This window comes from Ambystoma mexicanum, chromosome 6q, assembly GCF_040938575.1.
Source record: "Ambystoma mexicanum isolate Mex_15411 chromosome 6q, UKY_AmexF1_1, whole genome shotgun sequence".
In the NCBI taxonomy this organism is placed as follows: Eukaryota; Metazoa; Chordata; class Amphibia; order Caudata; family Ambystomatidae; genus Ambystoma; species Ambystoma mexicanum.
Genome location: NC_090937.1, coordinates 992685568 through 992699716, shown reverse-complemented (window position 1 = coordinate 992699716; position 14149 = coordinate 992685568). Strand labels below are relative to the sequence as shown.

The following is a 14149-nucleotide window of genomic DNA, read 5'->3' as shown; positions in this document are numbered from 1 at the left end:
TACTCATGTCCGTCTTATGTATTCTTTTGGCAGTGCAATATAAATGATCAAGTGTGACTTATTGCTGTTTTTGGACCTATCCTGGTTGTGAAATGTGTTTTAGTGACTAGTAAGATTCTTCAATAGGTTTGGGTACTATTTGCAAATGTTGCATTTTACACCTTTCCTAATGTCATCTGATCATTAGGTATAACTCACTTTTTCTGAATGGCAACTTTGCCAAGTGTATCTAGGGATGTTGTCTGGGTTGGGATATCCCAGACGTCTGGAAGGACCTAATGTGAATGAGTCACTTATAGTTCACATATATTTCCAACATTCATGTTATATACATAGGCCCTCATTACGACCCTGGCGGAAATCGCGGTGCTAAATGCACCGCGGAGCACGGCGGAAAGCTGCCGATAGCGCCATGGAGGATGGCGGATTTTCCGCCCCATGCCGACCTTGGCGGGGCGGTAAATCCCCATTCCCCATTTTACCCTTCCCCATTCCCATTTTTGCCCCATAGGGTATAATGGGAGTGGGGAAGGCGTTAATTGCGCCACCGCAAAATACGGTGGCGTAATTAACATCAAGGTCCCGTAGCGCCATGGATTTCTCCGCCCGGAAAAACCAGGCGGAAAACGTTCCATGGCGCTACGGGAACTCGTAGTAGGGCGGACGGGTCCGCCGCGAATAACGCTGGCGTAAACCCACTCTGCCAGGGTCGTAATGAGGGCCATAGTCTGTAATTTTGCTTCGGCAGAATTGTACATAGAATTATACACAGTTGTTAAAGGATTTTTCTTTAAAAGAAGTTTTTATTAGTCAGAGACACAGGCTTTCCTAGGATGTCCAATGCATCTCGGTCCTTTGGACCATCTTCAGGGACCAAGTTCTAGAAAAAATAATCAGATACATCGTGTAAGTGATTTGTTGCAGGGGATATTCATACTCATATCTTTCCATGTCTTCTTATTCCTTGAATACCTGCCTATCTGGTCTTCACTTTTAACTTCTGTGTGGGCTTCATTTCCTTCTTAGCAGGCCATGGAGAATATTTTCTTTTCAGGTCTGTTTCTAGGACCTGCAGTCCTAGCGTGGGCTCTGTGATACAAATAAAAAAGTTTTGCTATATTTCCCTTCTTGTCTATTGTGCCTGGTAAATTCTGGATGTATTGCTTTAGAAAACATACCTTATGGTTGTAGGGTCTCTCCCTTTCAGCATGATTCTTGTCCTGGTGACCTACATATAAATGGTCAGAATTAGGTATAGTCCCCATGGAGGGATTCCTATTGGAGTTTCTTAATTTGGTCTCATTGCTTAGGCTTCTAAGGTGATACCTACCTTGTTTTATCTTGGAAGCGCCTGCTGGGGACAGCAGGACAGCTGTGAAGAGGTTGCCTGTGTCCCCAGCAGCGTTTTTATCTCGAAAATGGCGCCGGCTTTTCACACCCCACTGTGCAAGTGGGGCTTATCTGATAACAGGACCACTAATTATCTGGAATTATAAAACAAGTACTTAGCTTTTCAAAGAATAGAACATAGGGAAATATAGTGGTGCCCACTCAAGCATACCTCTCACCTTTGCCAAATGTACCACTGCTTTATGTGGGGAAGAAACAGGTAAAAAATGGACAAAACAAAATCGGCATAGTTGTCATTAATAGTTGTCAATAAATAAATCAGCAAAGCCTAGCAAGGCCATTATGGGGTTTTATCATCTGCCCTATCAGGGGCTTCTATCCCAGGTAAATAGTCCCTGCATGCTGGAGGGAGGGGGGTCGGTTGAATCATAATGAGCCCTGCAATAATGGTAGCAACAGACAGTATGTCAAATAGTGCCTGTTATTAAGTTTGCTGCGTTATGAACTCAATGTAGCATTCAAAATGCATGTTTCCATTAAATACCACATGCACACAAAGCATGATTATGATTTCCAATGCCACCTTTAAATATCCCAACATTTTACCTCCGCCTTGGAGGTGAAACTGAAATAATTCCCCTTCCCTCGAATGCTTATAAAAACGTTCTGTCCTAGTGCATTGCCTTTATTTGTGGTCCAAAATGACACAGGAGAGTCACAAATAAACTCGGAATGTAAGCCTCCTGGATGCTCACAGTGTCACCCTTTTTGTGCTCAGAGATGCACAGTGTGCAGAAGGGCTATTACTGACCTTTCTGTGCATTTCCTCTCCTCAGGGCGACAGTGTTGTGTCAACTACTCCTGCATAACATCTATTTGCGTTTCTGTCCAACGGATAAAACCCCATCCCTGGGATCATTCAGATACACTGCATGAGGTCATATTTTCACCATAAACAGTATTTCTGAACTACACCCCAGTGGTGGTAAATCTTTTAAGGGTGAGGGTCCTTCAGGTTATCAGTAATTATATTATGCTGTACTTCTGGATATAATACCTCTGCACCCATTATGACCCCGTCAGGTGTACTAATGCCACATGTTGCAAACCAGATTCACCAACTTTGAAGGTATGCTGATTTTCTGCTGTCTTATCCTCTTTCAACGTGACGTGTTGCACTCGTTTCAGCTCAGCATAGTAAACGTAGTCCTTGAAAAATCATTAAAAGGTATAGAAACAAAGAATGTGCTTTCCTTTAGAGGGTGTTACCATTTGCAAGTTGTAGAATTGTCTACATTCAACCTCTTTTCTAGGCATAGATGCTTAGATAGATTGGACAGCCTATATACTGTTACTAGTGATGGCAGGTGCCAGACCAACAGAATTGCATTGCATAATGATCACCTAAACTTTCAGCTATCTTATGCAAGTCATGACAATAGGCTGCCAATGTCTTCCATTGCACTTGTTTCTATAACCTGAAGTGCCCAGATTTATAAAAAACAAATCCTCTGGCTTTGTAGGCGCTTGCCATGGTCTTATGCATGCAGGGTGTAGCCGTACTGTCTATTGGTGTAGAATAGAAATGCACTACACTTTTTGAGGCCTGCAACCCAGACACGACACCTGAAGAGTTCAGCATCTGAACCGCCCTCCGTGATCGCTCTTGTAGGCCCTTTCAAGCTGAAACAGATGCATTTAGCTCATCAAAACAATCCATCTGTCTGCTTCTGAAGTGGGATCAAAAACTGCTCCGAGTTTATTAATCATAAGCATATCAAAGAGGACGGTGGATTCGAGGAGAATTGACATTTGAATGCTGTTTATCTTCTCGTTGATTGTTAATTGTGTTATCGATGCAGCAGGCATCGTTCATGTCAAATCCTTGCCCTATATGACTTGAAAGACATCAGGCATAAGGCGATTATAGACTAATGAATTTGTATGAACCTCTTGATACAGAGATTTATCAATTTTCATGGATTTCCACCAAACCGCATAGTTTTGAAGAATCAGTGCAATAGTCGATCGATCTGCTGTGCTACAATCTGTTGCTCCTTTCATATTATGAAGAAGAGTTGACATGTTCTCCCATCTCTGGAATAAATGATTGGTCCTGGCTTGGCCCGGATTGGTATTTGATTGATTCATCGAAAACCAAGCATAACTCTTGACATCAAAATTTACCAACAAATGGTTTAGAAGCATTCGAGATTACTTATCTCAGGTTTTAAATTAATATAGTAATAGTAATTTATTAGTAATTAGTTATATACATATTTACACTATTTCTTTCCATAATTATAGAAATGGTAGAAGGAAATGTGAACCTTGCAGAGAGCGGCGTAACACTTTAAAGAAGTCAGCAGGCCATAATATCATTGGTGCTCACCTGGAGGAGGTGGGGTCATCCCTGAGTACATAGGTGTAGTATTGAAAGTACTGAACGCCATGGTGGAAGATTGGGGAGCCAGTGGATCGTAAAGATCATAGGGCTCGAATATTAGACATAAGAGCATCATATTGACATAGCGAGGTCATGTGGTTAAGCATTGACTCAATATTACAGTGGTAATAGGACAGCTCAGTAGGTTGATACATCTGCAGATACATGTCTGTACATTCCAGGAGGCAGACATTTGCTCAAATCCTGGCTTGTGTACCCAGTCCCTCCATTGTGTAGTTTGATCATATTATCACATTTTAAAGTAAATGTGTTTGCTATCTGTGGCTTACATTGGTTTGCAAGCTAAATGATAAAGAGTGTATTGCAATGTATTGGAAATGCAAATCCTCAATTCCAGCTGCACATATGAACAGCCCAAAAGTCTCTGTGCACATGCTTAATAGAGACATTATTTTGACACAATTGTTTGGCAACAGATTGACCAGAATGCACATGTTCTTTAAAAAGTGCAATTTATTGTGAAAACGTTGACTAGCTGACACATCTGGTGAATTTCCATTTCGTTTTTTCGAGCTATTGCTATAGGGCAAAATCACTTATTGGAACATTTTGGTGCAAATTAGGTAAGAGTGGCCAAAATATTGAATCACCAAATTGACCTGACGTTTAGGGTCTTCAGTGTGACTATTGGTTACTGATGGACAGATCGATAGATAGAGAGAGAGAGAGATAGAGAGAGAGAGAGAGAGAGAGAGAGAGAGAGAGAGAGAGAGAGAGAGAGAGAGAGACAGATGGATGGATGGATGGACTGACCGGCAGCTGGATGGGCAGACAGATGGATAGATGATGGTGAGACAAAAGATCTACAGATATATGGATAGACAGATGGATCGACTGATATGGGTACATGCAGGTGGATAGATATGGATGGACAGATTCATAGATCACCACGCATTTTGACATAGTACAGGGCTCAGCAATTTATTTTATTGCAACTTGCTCCATTTTCACTCTTTGATTTAAAGTATATGTTTGGTGAATGTCAATTCTAGACACATTTGGTATTTTCTCTAGGCTTAAAGAGAAACAGCCAAACTGCTTATTGTCTCTAGGCATGTAGCAATTAATGCCTATATCCACAGGTTCTCTACATAGACACATGACCGGGTCAATCATATATCCGCCCACAGACATCTATACACTTTGCCTGTTTGTTATAAACCACTAGATGGTAACTGCATTAAAGGACGGTTTGCAGAATGGCAACTGCATCTCAATTATTCATCCAGAAAAAAACTGTCTCATTAATTATTCAGGGACAGCTGTCAGACGTGTTGTGCGAATGCAGTGGAGTCCTCTGAGAAGGCATAATCCTATTACAACCACAGTACATCAAAATCTCCTTAATTTAGGATTCCATTTTTGAAAGCATAGAAATCGATGTGTTTGCTGAATTGGGGTTTGAGTGTCATGGCAATCAAAAGATAAGGAAATGTATTCATGACTTTTGCAAACATATATTGAATATGAAACTGGATAAAAAGAGAGCTACGGCGGGGTAGAGAAAGACAGAGAGCTAGATGAAGAGAGGTTGAGATTGAAATCTTGAGCACAACTGAGTGGGAGAGGCGGAAAGGGAGGGAAATGCAAATCTAAGACTAGAACCGTTCTGGAAAAATTGATAAGCAGGGAGGCATTTCAACACATATGCAGAGGCCATCAGTCCACTTTCTTTAAACTACACTGCTGAAATGCTCTAGCCCACTCACACATCGACAATCAGATAGATAAACAGGGCATACAAAAGATAGACCCTTATATCATGTGGATTTACATAGCTCATCTTCTGCCATTTTGCCAGCTTCCCGGCACTCGGTTTTGTACTTGAAAGGAGCAAAGGGGCGTGAATGGGAGAAGAGGACGAGGCTGGATCCAAAGATCTCATGAGTACAGTTTCGAAGAAACAATTTCAGTATGTCGGTCAGCTTCTCGGAGAATTATAATGAGGGCATTGACCAGTTATGCAGGCATTAGCCCTACTGTATATTCAATTTCTTTTTAAATGCGTGGGACGAGAAGGGTCTATGGGTCTATAAGGTACAGGTAAGGGTGAGGAAAAACTGGTCCATGATATACATTCCAGTAAAATATCATAGCATATAATAACATTATTAATAGTAATAATAATATCACTTTTTCATATATCCTTTCATGACAAATTCCTCCTGCCTCTTGCGTCAAATATTGACACAAATAAGAAGTTGAACGGTTGGTGGGTGCAATGGGGTGTGGTTGTATGGCTTGTAGATTAATTGGATCTGTGGGTGGATAGAAGGATAGCTACATGGGTGCATGGGTGGTTGGAGAAATAGGTCAGTAGATAGATGGATAGATAGATAGATAGATAGATAGATAGATAGATAGATAGATAGATAGATAGATAGATAGATAGATAGATAGATAGATAGATAGATAGATAGATGGATGGATGGATGGATGGATGGATGGATAGATAGACTCACATTCAGATGGGCAGGCAGAACATGCAATGCAGGCAAACACGAATGATTGGCATACACGTAGGGAGCCTGATAACCAGTGCCTGCTTTCTCACATTGAGCTTCTTGTCATTTCTTATCCATACTAGGTCTAGAGGCCAGAGCTTGATGCAGTGAGCCAGCCAAGGCTTTCTTTAATTCCCCATCCACACCGCGCACCATTAGCGTCAAGTATCCCTTCTGTGGAATTGCAAACCTTTGTCTCGTTGTCCTTCACAGAGGTTTGGAGGTCTTACAATGACTCCCCCCGTGAGGCACTGAATGGAGATGCAACGGCGTCATCCCTCGCTGCCAAAGGATTCCGAAGCGTGAGGCCAAACCTCCAGGAGAAGAAGTCACCAACCCAGGTAACATTAGCACAGAGCTACAGACGCGCACCTCACAAGCACTAGCAGCGCAGCCTCCACCAACATTGCCTCGGAGGACCCTCAAAGCAAATGGCGTCCCACCCTAACACCTGTGCCTGTCAGTTCCTATGTATGCTTTTGATTGTTTTGCAATGGAAATGCATGTGGCATGATACCCTAGATGTTGATTTCAAGGAAGGGTATTGTCTTCTTTTAAAAAAATCAAGGGCTTCACCGGCCAAGGATGAAATCGCACAACAAATCATGCAAAACGATCACAAAAAGAAAATGGCAGAAGTAGAAATGCCTTGGAAACAAATCACATGTGTGTAATGCCCACAGTGTAGCGCAGCACAACTCCAGACGACTGTCGTGATTACCGACTCATGGCAATCGTTGTTCACAAACGAATGAACAATGCAGAGAAAGGTACCATCGCCACTGATCGGTGGTGAAACACCTGGCAAGTCGCTGCGCCATGAGGGGAAAGTGCCGCAGATGAGAGCCCACCACACTGCCAGCAGCACACCCTAGATATTAGGCACATCAAAGGATCACTTGCGGCGGAAACACAATCTGTATTCATTTGTGTAGACACGGATGAGGGTAATGCTGTTGACAACAAATCCACCCAGATTCAGGGACTCCACAAGCACAAATTGGCACCTATCAGACATAATGCACCACGGCCATCTCTGTGCCACAAATGATCATTTTGAGTTCCAGCAATTATCATGCATCTTAATAGTGGAAGTCGGAACCACGCTCAGCAGTGTCATCCATCATGACCTTATACTTGGGGATTAAGAACCTGATACAATGCATTTCAATGGAAGTCTTCTTGACAACAACAAAATCAAGACCTGTGCAGCAAAAGCAAATCTAAATGCATATCTATCAACCCCTCAAATGCCCAATGTGGACACCAAATGAGTAGCTTCCCAAATGTGCTTATAAGCACTCTCCACTCACTCCTGAAAAGGTGAGTGATGCGCACACTTAGAACTCTACAGCTGCTGTGAACAGTAAGTGGCGATCTATCATGAACAAATAAGGGGTCTTTATTCATCCGTGTAGTACTGATGTTATGGTTACAGGATTATATCCTTTCTTTGAACTGGTGCCAAATTTACTAGTAGTGAATGAAGATCCGCTAACACAAAGGAAGGTGAGCTGAACAGTTTCATCGAGGAAACCATTTCAGGGCCTTTACCATTGCACACTAGTGACAACAGTAAGAAGACATCCATCCCAGCAACGTCAACCAATCTCCTGCTTCCACTGCCACTTACAAAGAGCACCGGCCCGCACCGCATGGCACCAGCCCCGGGAATCGATGACAGCACTGCAGCTGCCAACTGTGGTGGCCCAAAGCTACTGCTCTGCAGGGCAGCAGAAGCATTCACTTTTGGAAGCTGTTGTGTTGTTTAATCCATTGTTGAGGCTTATGTTTATTAATGAAAACTTCTAAATAGACCCTTAAATCGCTGATTTCTCCACATTCCAATGTTGTGATAAACAGTATCAATTCTTGAGTATGTAACTGCAATTGTAGTATGTTTCATATACTCCATTGTTAAGCCTTATGCTTAGTGTTTAGATCGTTTGAAAAAAACTTAAACTCACTAATTTAACCAACACGTGTTTCGCCTATCCAGGCTTTTTCAAGGCTGTAGTGACAGACATGACAATGGTTGTATACAAATGAAACATATAAATGGTATAAAGTTAAATTTCTACTCAATACTAGGATGACAAATATTACATCCAAGTAAGTGCTGACACAGAATTGGATACCCAATGAGGCGTTGGTATAGACTCACGAGTTGATATAGTTTATGTTCACCAAATTGGAATATCCATGCCTCCCTTACCATCAGCTCACAGGCTGCCTCTGGCATACAGCATGGAGTGAGTAACTGCCTTCTAGCTGAGGACCTCCTGGTTTTAGAGTACTTCACAGGTGCAGCTCTTTACCTGATATGCCAGCCCCTTCCAACGATCACCTCCTCTCTAGACCATACACAACCAAAGGCCACGGATACTCCACCAAATGAACGTCCTCAGTGTCGCTGGAGGAACTTTTGCCGTCAGTGGCAGTTCTGGCAAGCAATGTTGGAAACATGACAGGTTGTACCATGCTCAAGAAGGACCTGGACAGTGTGTCCGCACCTTCAATGGAGACCGGGTCTGTGGGGCGGCTACAGAAGTATGTCAAAGTATTGGTTCTCTGTCTGGGACAATGGGCACAGACAAAGGTCATGCAATGGTGCCACCATAGCTGACCCCACATGCTTCACCATACCAGGTAGTGTTTTAGGTCAGAGAGTTCAAGGACCTCCAAATGTGTGTGACCTAGATGCTGGGCTGGGAGCCAGTCATTGTGAAAGCAATGTCACGAGGTGATAGGGCATTGTCAGGGACAGGAGACCTATCATGGTTGAGGTGCAGACCCTTTTGGCTACCTTATGTGAGAGACAGGATGCGTTCTAGCGACGTGTCACAGAAGCCAAAATGCAGGACGGGTCAGAACAGAGACAGGCCCTTTGCGAATTCAGTGATGAATTGTCACATACGAGACAGACACAAATTACCAGCACACTGGTGATGTTCTGCCTCTTGTCTTTACAGTGAAAATGTCTGTGTTGAAAGATGTGAGGAACTTTTTGCGTGCGCAGCAGCCACATCTGGAGCTTGAGTGCATGAGGGTGTGGAGATACAGCTTCCTGGGCATCACTCACATCCTCTGAGTAGTAAGGAGGAGAGTCCATCATGTGCAGCAGGGGAGTCCACTATTCACAGTGTCACATAGGCCCCTGGAGCCCATGCAACTAATCTCCTCACACAGGAGGGGCACACCTTCTTTTCAGAGCTCCAGTCACATTTGCCAAGGGACTTTGATGCTCCAGGTCCTTCACACAGTACTAGGCTAAGTGTGGAATTATCGGGTGACCTTAACGGATCACGTGAAGGGCTACAGGCAGGTGCTGCCCAGGTCACCCCTTTATAGTACCTAGTGATGTATGGCAAACACATCTGGTTAGAAGGTGTTGTCTGCATACGGGAGGACATTGGGGAGGACATGTCGGTTCAGAGGTGGCTCTACCACGGATAACTAGGGGACTAGTCTGGATTGCGGTCACATCAAGAGAAATGGCTGTGACTGTAGGCGATTGTGCATTAGCTGTGCATTGTCACCTCACCATCAGAGCTATACCTATTCCCAGTTCCCCAGCTACATCTGGACGTGGCTTGTGTGTTGTATGCTGTTAAGTAACTTGGAGTTTTCTGTCATTTTCCTAGTTTCAACCCGAGATATGAATGGTTTTCTGAGCCTTTCAGTTCATTTCCTTGTACGGCTGCATTGGTGGTGGCAGCCGAGTTCTCTATGTGCGTTTTGGGAGCTTGTTTCTGTGGACCTTCATTTAGTAAGCAAGCTCTGGGCACGATTATGGTTTGGGGCTTGATTTTGTTAGTGAGTCTACATTTAGTGGTCACTATATTCGTGGTCAGTTGCATTTGCTTGATCAAGGTGGTGGCGCTGGGCATGGTTATGTTGTGTGAGTTGTTATGTTGAAGTAATGGTAGTCATGGAACTCTTTGCCTGTGGGTGTTTGGCGACTAATGCCTTATCGCATGTCTTTGGTACACATCTAACACACAGTCACGGAGGAGTGGTTACACTTTTCGCTGACTTCACATGTCCCTGATCATGCTCAGTGAGTGTATCTATGTTCTCTCTCCTGTGTGTTACATTTCTATGGATTGGCATGCGTTGCCATGAAAAAGGGAGATTTGTTATTGTGAGTGGTGCCTTAGCAATACGCTGTGAACCGGGCAAGCATGGATTGTGCCCACTCCAAGGCATCGTGATGCCTAAGTGCCATTGTGAGGTCAATGCGTGAACATTGCTGTCTCTTATTAATAAGTGGTTCTTTGTAAGCATCGATATACAAGTGTATGCCCTGGAATCCTTTGAGGTGCCTGGTAATGTGTCAGAAGTGCACCTCAATGATGACAGCAATGACACAACCAGACATGCAACGCCTGGGAACATGTTTAGTGTCAAGGGAGAGGTAGCTCGTCCTTGGGATTACCTCCCTGTTGCCAAGGACGAGTTAACTCGCCCTTGGCACTTAAGGGATTAATGAAACAGAAAACGTTAGAAGGCATTCAATGGCGAAATACCAAAATCACCAAAAAAGGCCTTGGCACTGGGGGGGGGGAAACCATGCCAGTTAAAAGGTTAAAAGAGCAGTATAGTATTTAAGGTGGGACTTCATTGTGATGGAGACCGTGTACGTTGGACCACTGCCATCATGCATGACATTCTCGAAACAGCACCGCTCAATGAAATGCGGAAACACAGAGGCCCGCTCAGGAACTCTGCAAGTGCCATGCTCAATCTTGTGTCCATGCAATGTTAGCAGGTGGATTTTATGAGAGGCTTGCATGGCTTTGCATTCTTTGCACTGTGGTTGGGATTTACATTGCCTCATCCCACACCAACGAGTGCAGACATATCATGATGTTAAAGTTATGCTGCATGCGTGACTAGTCACCAGGCCGTGTGAATTCCTGGCATGCTTCGATGCAATGGCGGCCCTTGCACCCCTTGTGCCATCATCAATGGGTCCTCTCCCATAGCCAGGTGCTGGATAATGCGTGGGTGCATGAGGGGAGCGGGAAATCGCTGCCCTTCATTCACTCCAGCCTCTCACGCTGCCGCCCCAGTCACTTGGGCTGCCACCGGGGAGGTTGCTGGCCACACATGCCCAAATAGTTGTCTTGGCCATTGCTCGATGCATTTGTGGCCCTCAGACCTCCTGTCCAGGCACGCGCCCTGCTTGGCGTGGATGCTGTTTCCCCACGCCCTGTTGCAGTGTTCACTCACGCGGTCATTGGTTGGAAGTGTGCAAAGCAGAGGCATTGCTAGGGGGGATAAGAGGGTATAGCCCCAGGTCTCTTGGTTATAGCCCCAGATAAAAGCTCAGGGGGTCAACCAAAAGGCCTGCTAGACCCGGGTCCCGACAGTCCAGACATTAATGTAGCCTCAGATCTTTTCCAGACATAGCAACACCCCTGGTGCAAAGTGATCCCTTCATTTGTGTACAGGAGGTGTTGGCATACACGCAATGAATGATGATTGGCTGCTTCTGGTGATGTGTGGCTTCCAGGCTCAGGGTTTTGCTGGTGTAGTTATGTTTACGTAGGCGCCTCCCGACGCCGTATAGCTCTTCACATTCCCCTTCTTGTGGAATGGGATCTTGTACCAAGCCTCTGGCTGCCGGGCAGCGGGTTCCAGGTGTGAGGAGCGGGGTGCCTGTCTGGTGTATTCTGGCAATGGGTCTTCCATTAGATGCTTCACAACTGGTCCCAACCCTGGCGTGTACCATGATTCCTCTTGGGAAGTCCTTCGCTCTCACCGACATGTATTCTGGGAAGGCGGGCGGGCATGTTGCCCGTAGGTTTCTACAAATTCACATTTGTGCACCCAAAGGATAATGTGCTTTATCATGCTTTCACTTTTATTTGCACATTTTAAGAATTTTCTTGGTTTGCTTTTTTAAACCTTCCAATGTTTTACTTTAATATAAATGTACTGCAACTGAAGCTTACTGTTGAATGAAAGGGGAGGTGCCTGGTCGCCATTATTTCTGAGCTATAGAGGGAGTAATGTAAACAGCTTACAGAGAGGGGCATGTGTCAGACCTTTGCCTTATTGCTTTTTTTTTTACGTGTGCTGATTTTTTGTTGCTTTATTTGCTAATATTTGCTTCCTCTCTGTTTCTCCTGCTGTGCTGTGTGGATGCTTTTGGCAAACAAGGCTCCCCTGCCGCCCCCTAGAAAGGAGAGCTTTCACAAATCAACACAGAGTAATCACCAGATGGTGGACATCCATGATAAGTCAATAACAACCAAGCAAAGCCCTCCAGGCGTTCTATATTCCACTAGCAAAGAAGCCACTCACAGCACTGTGTATTCTGCAGAGTCAAGCACAGTCTTATCACATTCACAAAGGAGTAGCCGTCCACTTCCGGTGTCCACAGGTCAAGGTGTACACATGGCAGATGACATCATTAGGAGCTCCCAGCAGCAAGAGCAAAGGCTTGATTCCCAGGAGCGTAGAGTTTCTGCCATGAAGCTGACCCTAGTCGGACACCCAACCAGTACCAATCCAGTCAGCCCCCCAGCAGCCCCAAAAGAAACTTTGGGATCCACCGGTCCAGAAAACTCTCGTTCATCGTCCCATGATCCTCCAGCCGAAACACACACAGCCTCTATATCCATTCAGATCGCCCCTCCCCCTGAGCCCAAGGCGGCACCCGAGTCAAAAGGCCAAAAACATCCACCCGAGTCTTTTCCAGACACTTCCAAGATGCCTTCCAAAGATGCTGGTTCAAGGTCTACAATTGCGTCTTCTGCTCACTCCACCAAGAGCCAAGCGGTATTTTCATCATTTTAGTCTACCACATTAGTCCTTCCTTAACTAGTTTAATCCATTTCTTTTTAGTGTCCTCACATAACACACGGTGGTTGCCTTTTCCTCTATAAAATCCTCTCTTTCTGTCGGGGAGTGGCATAAACTAACAAATGCATGTTTGATTTCTTCAAAAGGTACACCTTCCTCAGACTAGTAACTAATGTGCATTTTCATTTACCCATTGACATTTCAGATCATGACCTAACAATGAGGAGTAGTTGCCTGAATGCTGCCTGCCTGCTCATGTGTCTCAAACAAATGCATCTTTTCTTCATTTGTTGTGAGTGTAGTTTGCAACTAGTTGCACTTGTCCTCTTTTTATTAACTTTGCATTTTATTCCTTAAAACAGGTTCACTATTGCACATTATAGGATTTTGGAACCTAAGGTTTTATTTTACACATAGAATTGATATATAGCATGAACATTTTAAAATTATGTATCTTACCTTATAATTGAATATCCAATTTAGCATGGACGTATTTGCAAACATTAGTGAGAATAGGTAGAACGAGCAGGGAAACAAATGCTTTGATTTTCAGCGCAAAGTATTTCTATGAAGTTCGTGCAGTCTAAGAATAGTATTCATCAAAGGTTGACTAAATGTCATCCTATTTTTGCAGAGCCCTTCTCTTTTCATCCATGACCTTTTCCTGAAAAGAAAGATCAAGAATCAGCAAGGTTACCTATTTTTTTGCCCCACAGATTTTTTGCATTTCTTTGCCTTGCGGTTATCTGGGCTCTCTGTATCCAGATCTGCCGAGCGGGCTGGTGTTGTGTTGCTTCTGGTAGAGAGTGCAATATTGCTTTCAGAAGAGTTACACTTCAACTAGCCCAACTACAGGGAATGTGGCAATGGTGTCAGGCCGACGACACCCTGGGACAATGAGGGTATCCAGCGGAATGGTGATCAACAGTCATGATGTCACACAATGCCCCCCCCCAACACCCTTAAAGTATATTTATTTCAAGTCAATAGGTCTTGCAATGGCCCTTTCGTCAAG

The 14149-nt window shown here is 44.2% G+C and overlaps 1 protein-coding gene across 19 annotated transcripts in view; it reads left to right on the top strand.

Annotated features, from left to right (window-relative positions):
- Positions 1-14149, top strand: part of SORBS2 (sorbin and SH3 domain containing 2) — a 923152-nt gene that overhangs the window by 497990 nt on the left and 411013 nt on the right. For 12 of the 19 annotated variants that reach the window (XM_069631529.1, XM_069631528.1, XM_069631527.1 and 9 more), the window contains 2 exons: positions 6535-6662; positions 12490-13110. In XM_069631529.1, the coding sequence (XP_069487630.1) occupies positions 6535-6662; positions 12490-13110 (749 nt within the window). The remainder of the gene's footprint in view (positions 1-6534; positions 6663-12489; positions 13111-14149) is intronic. The other 7 variants (XM_069631522.1, XM_069631537.1, XM_069631536.1 and 4 more) reach the window with 1 other exon arrangement.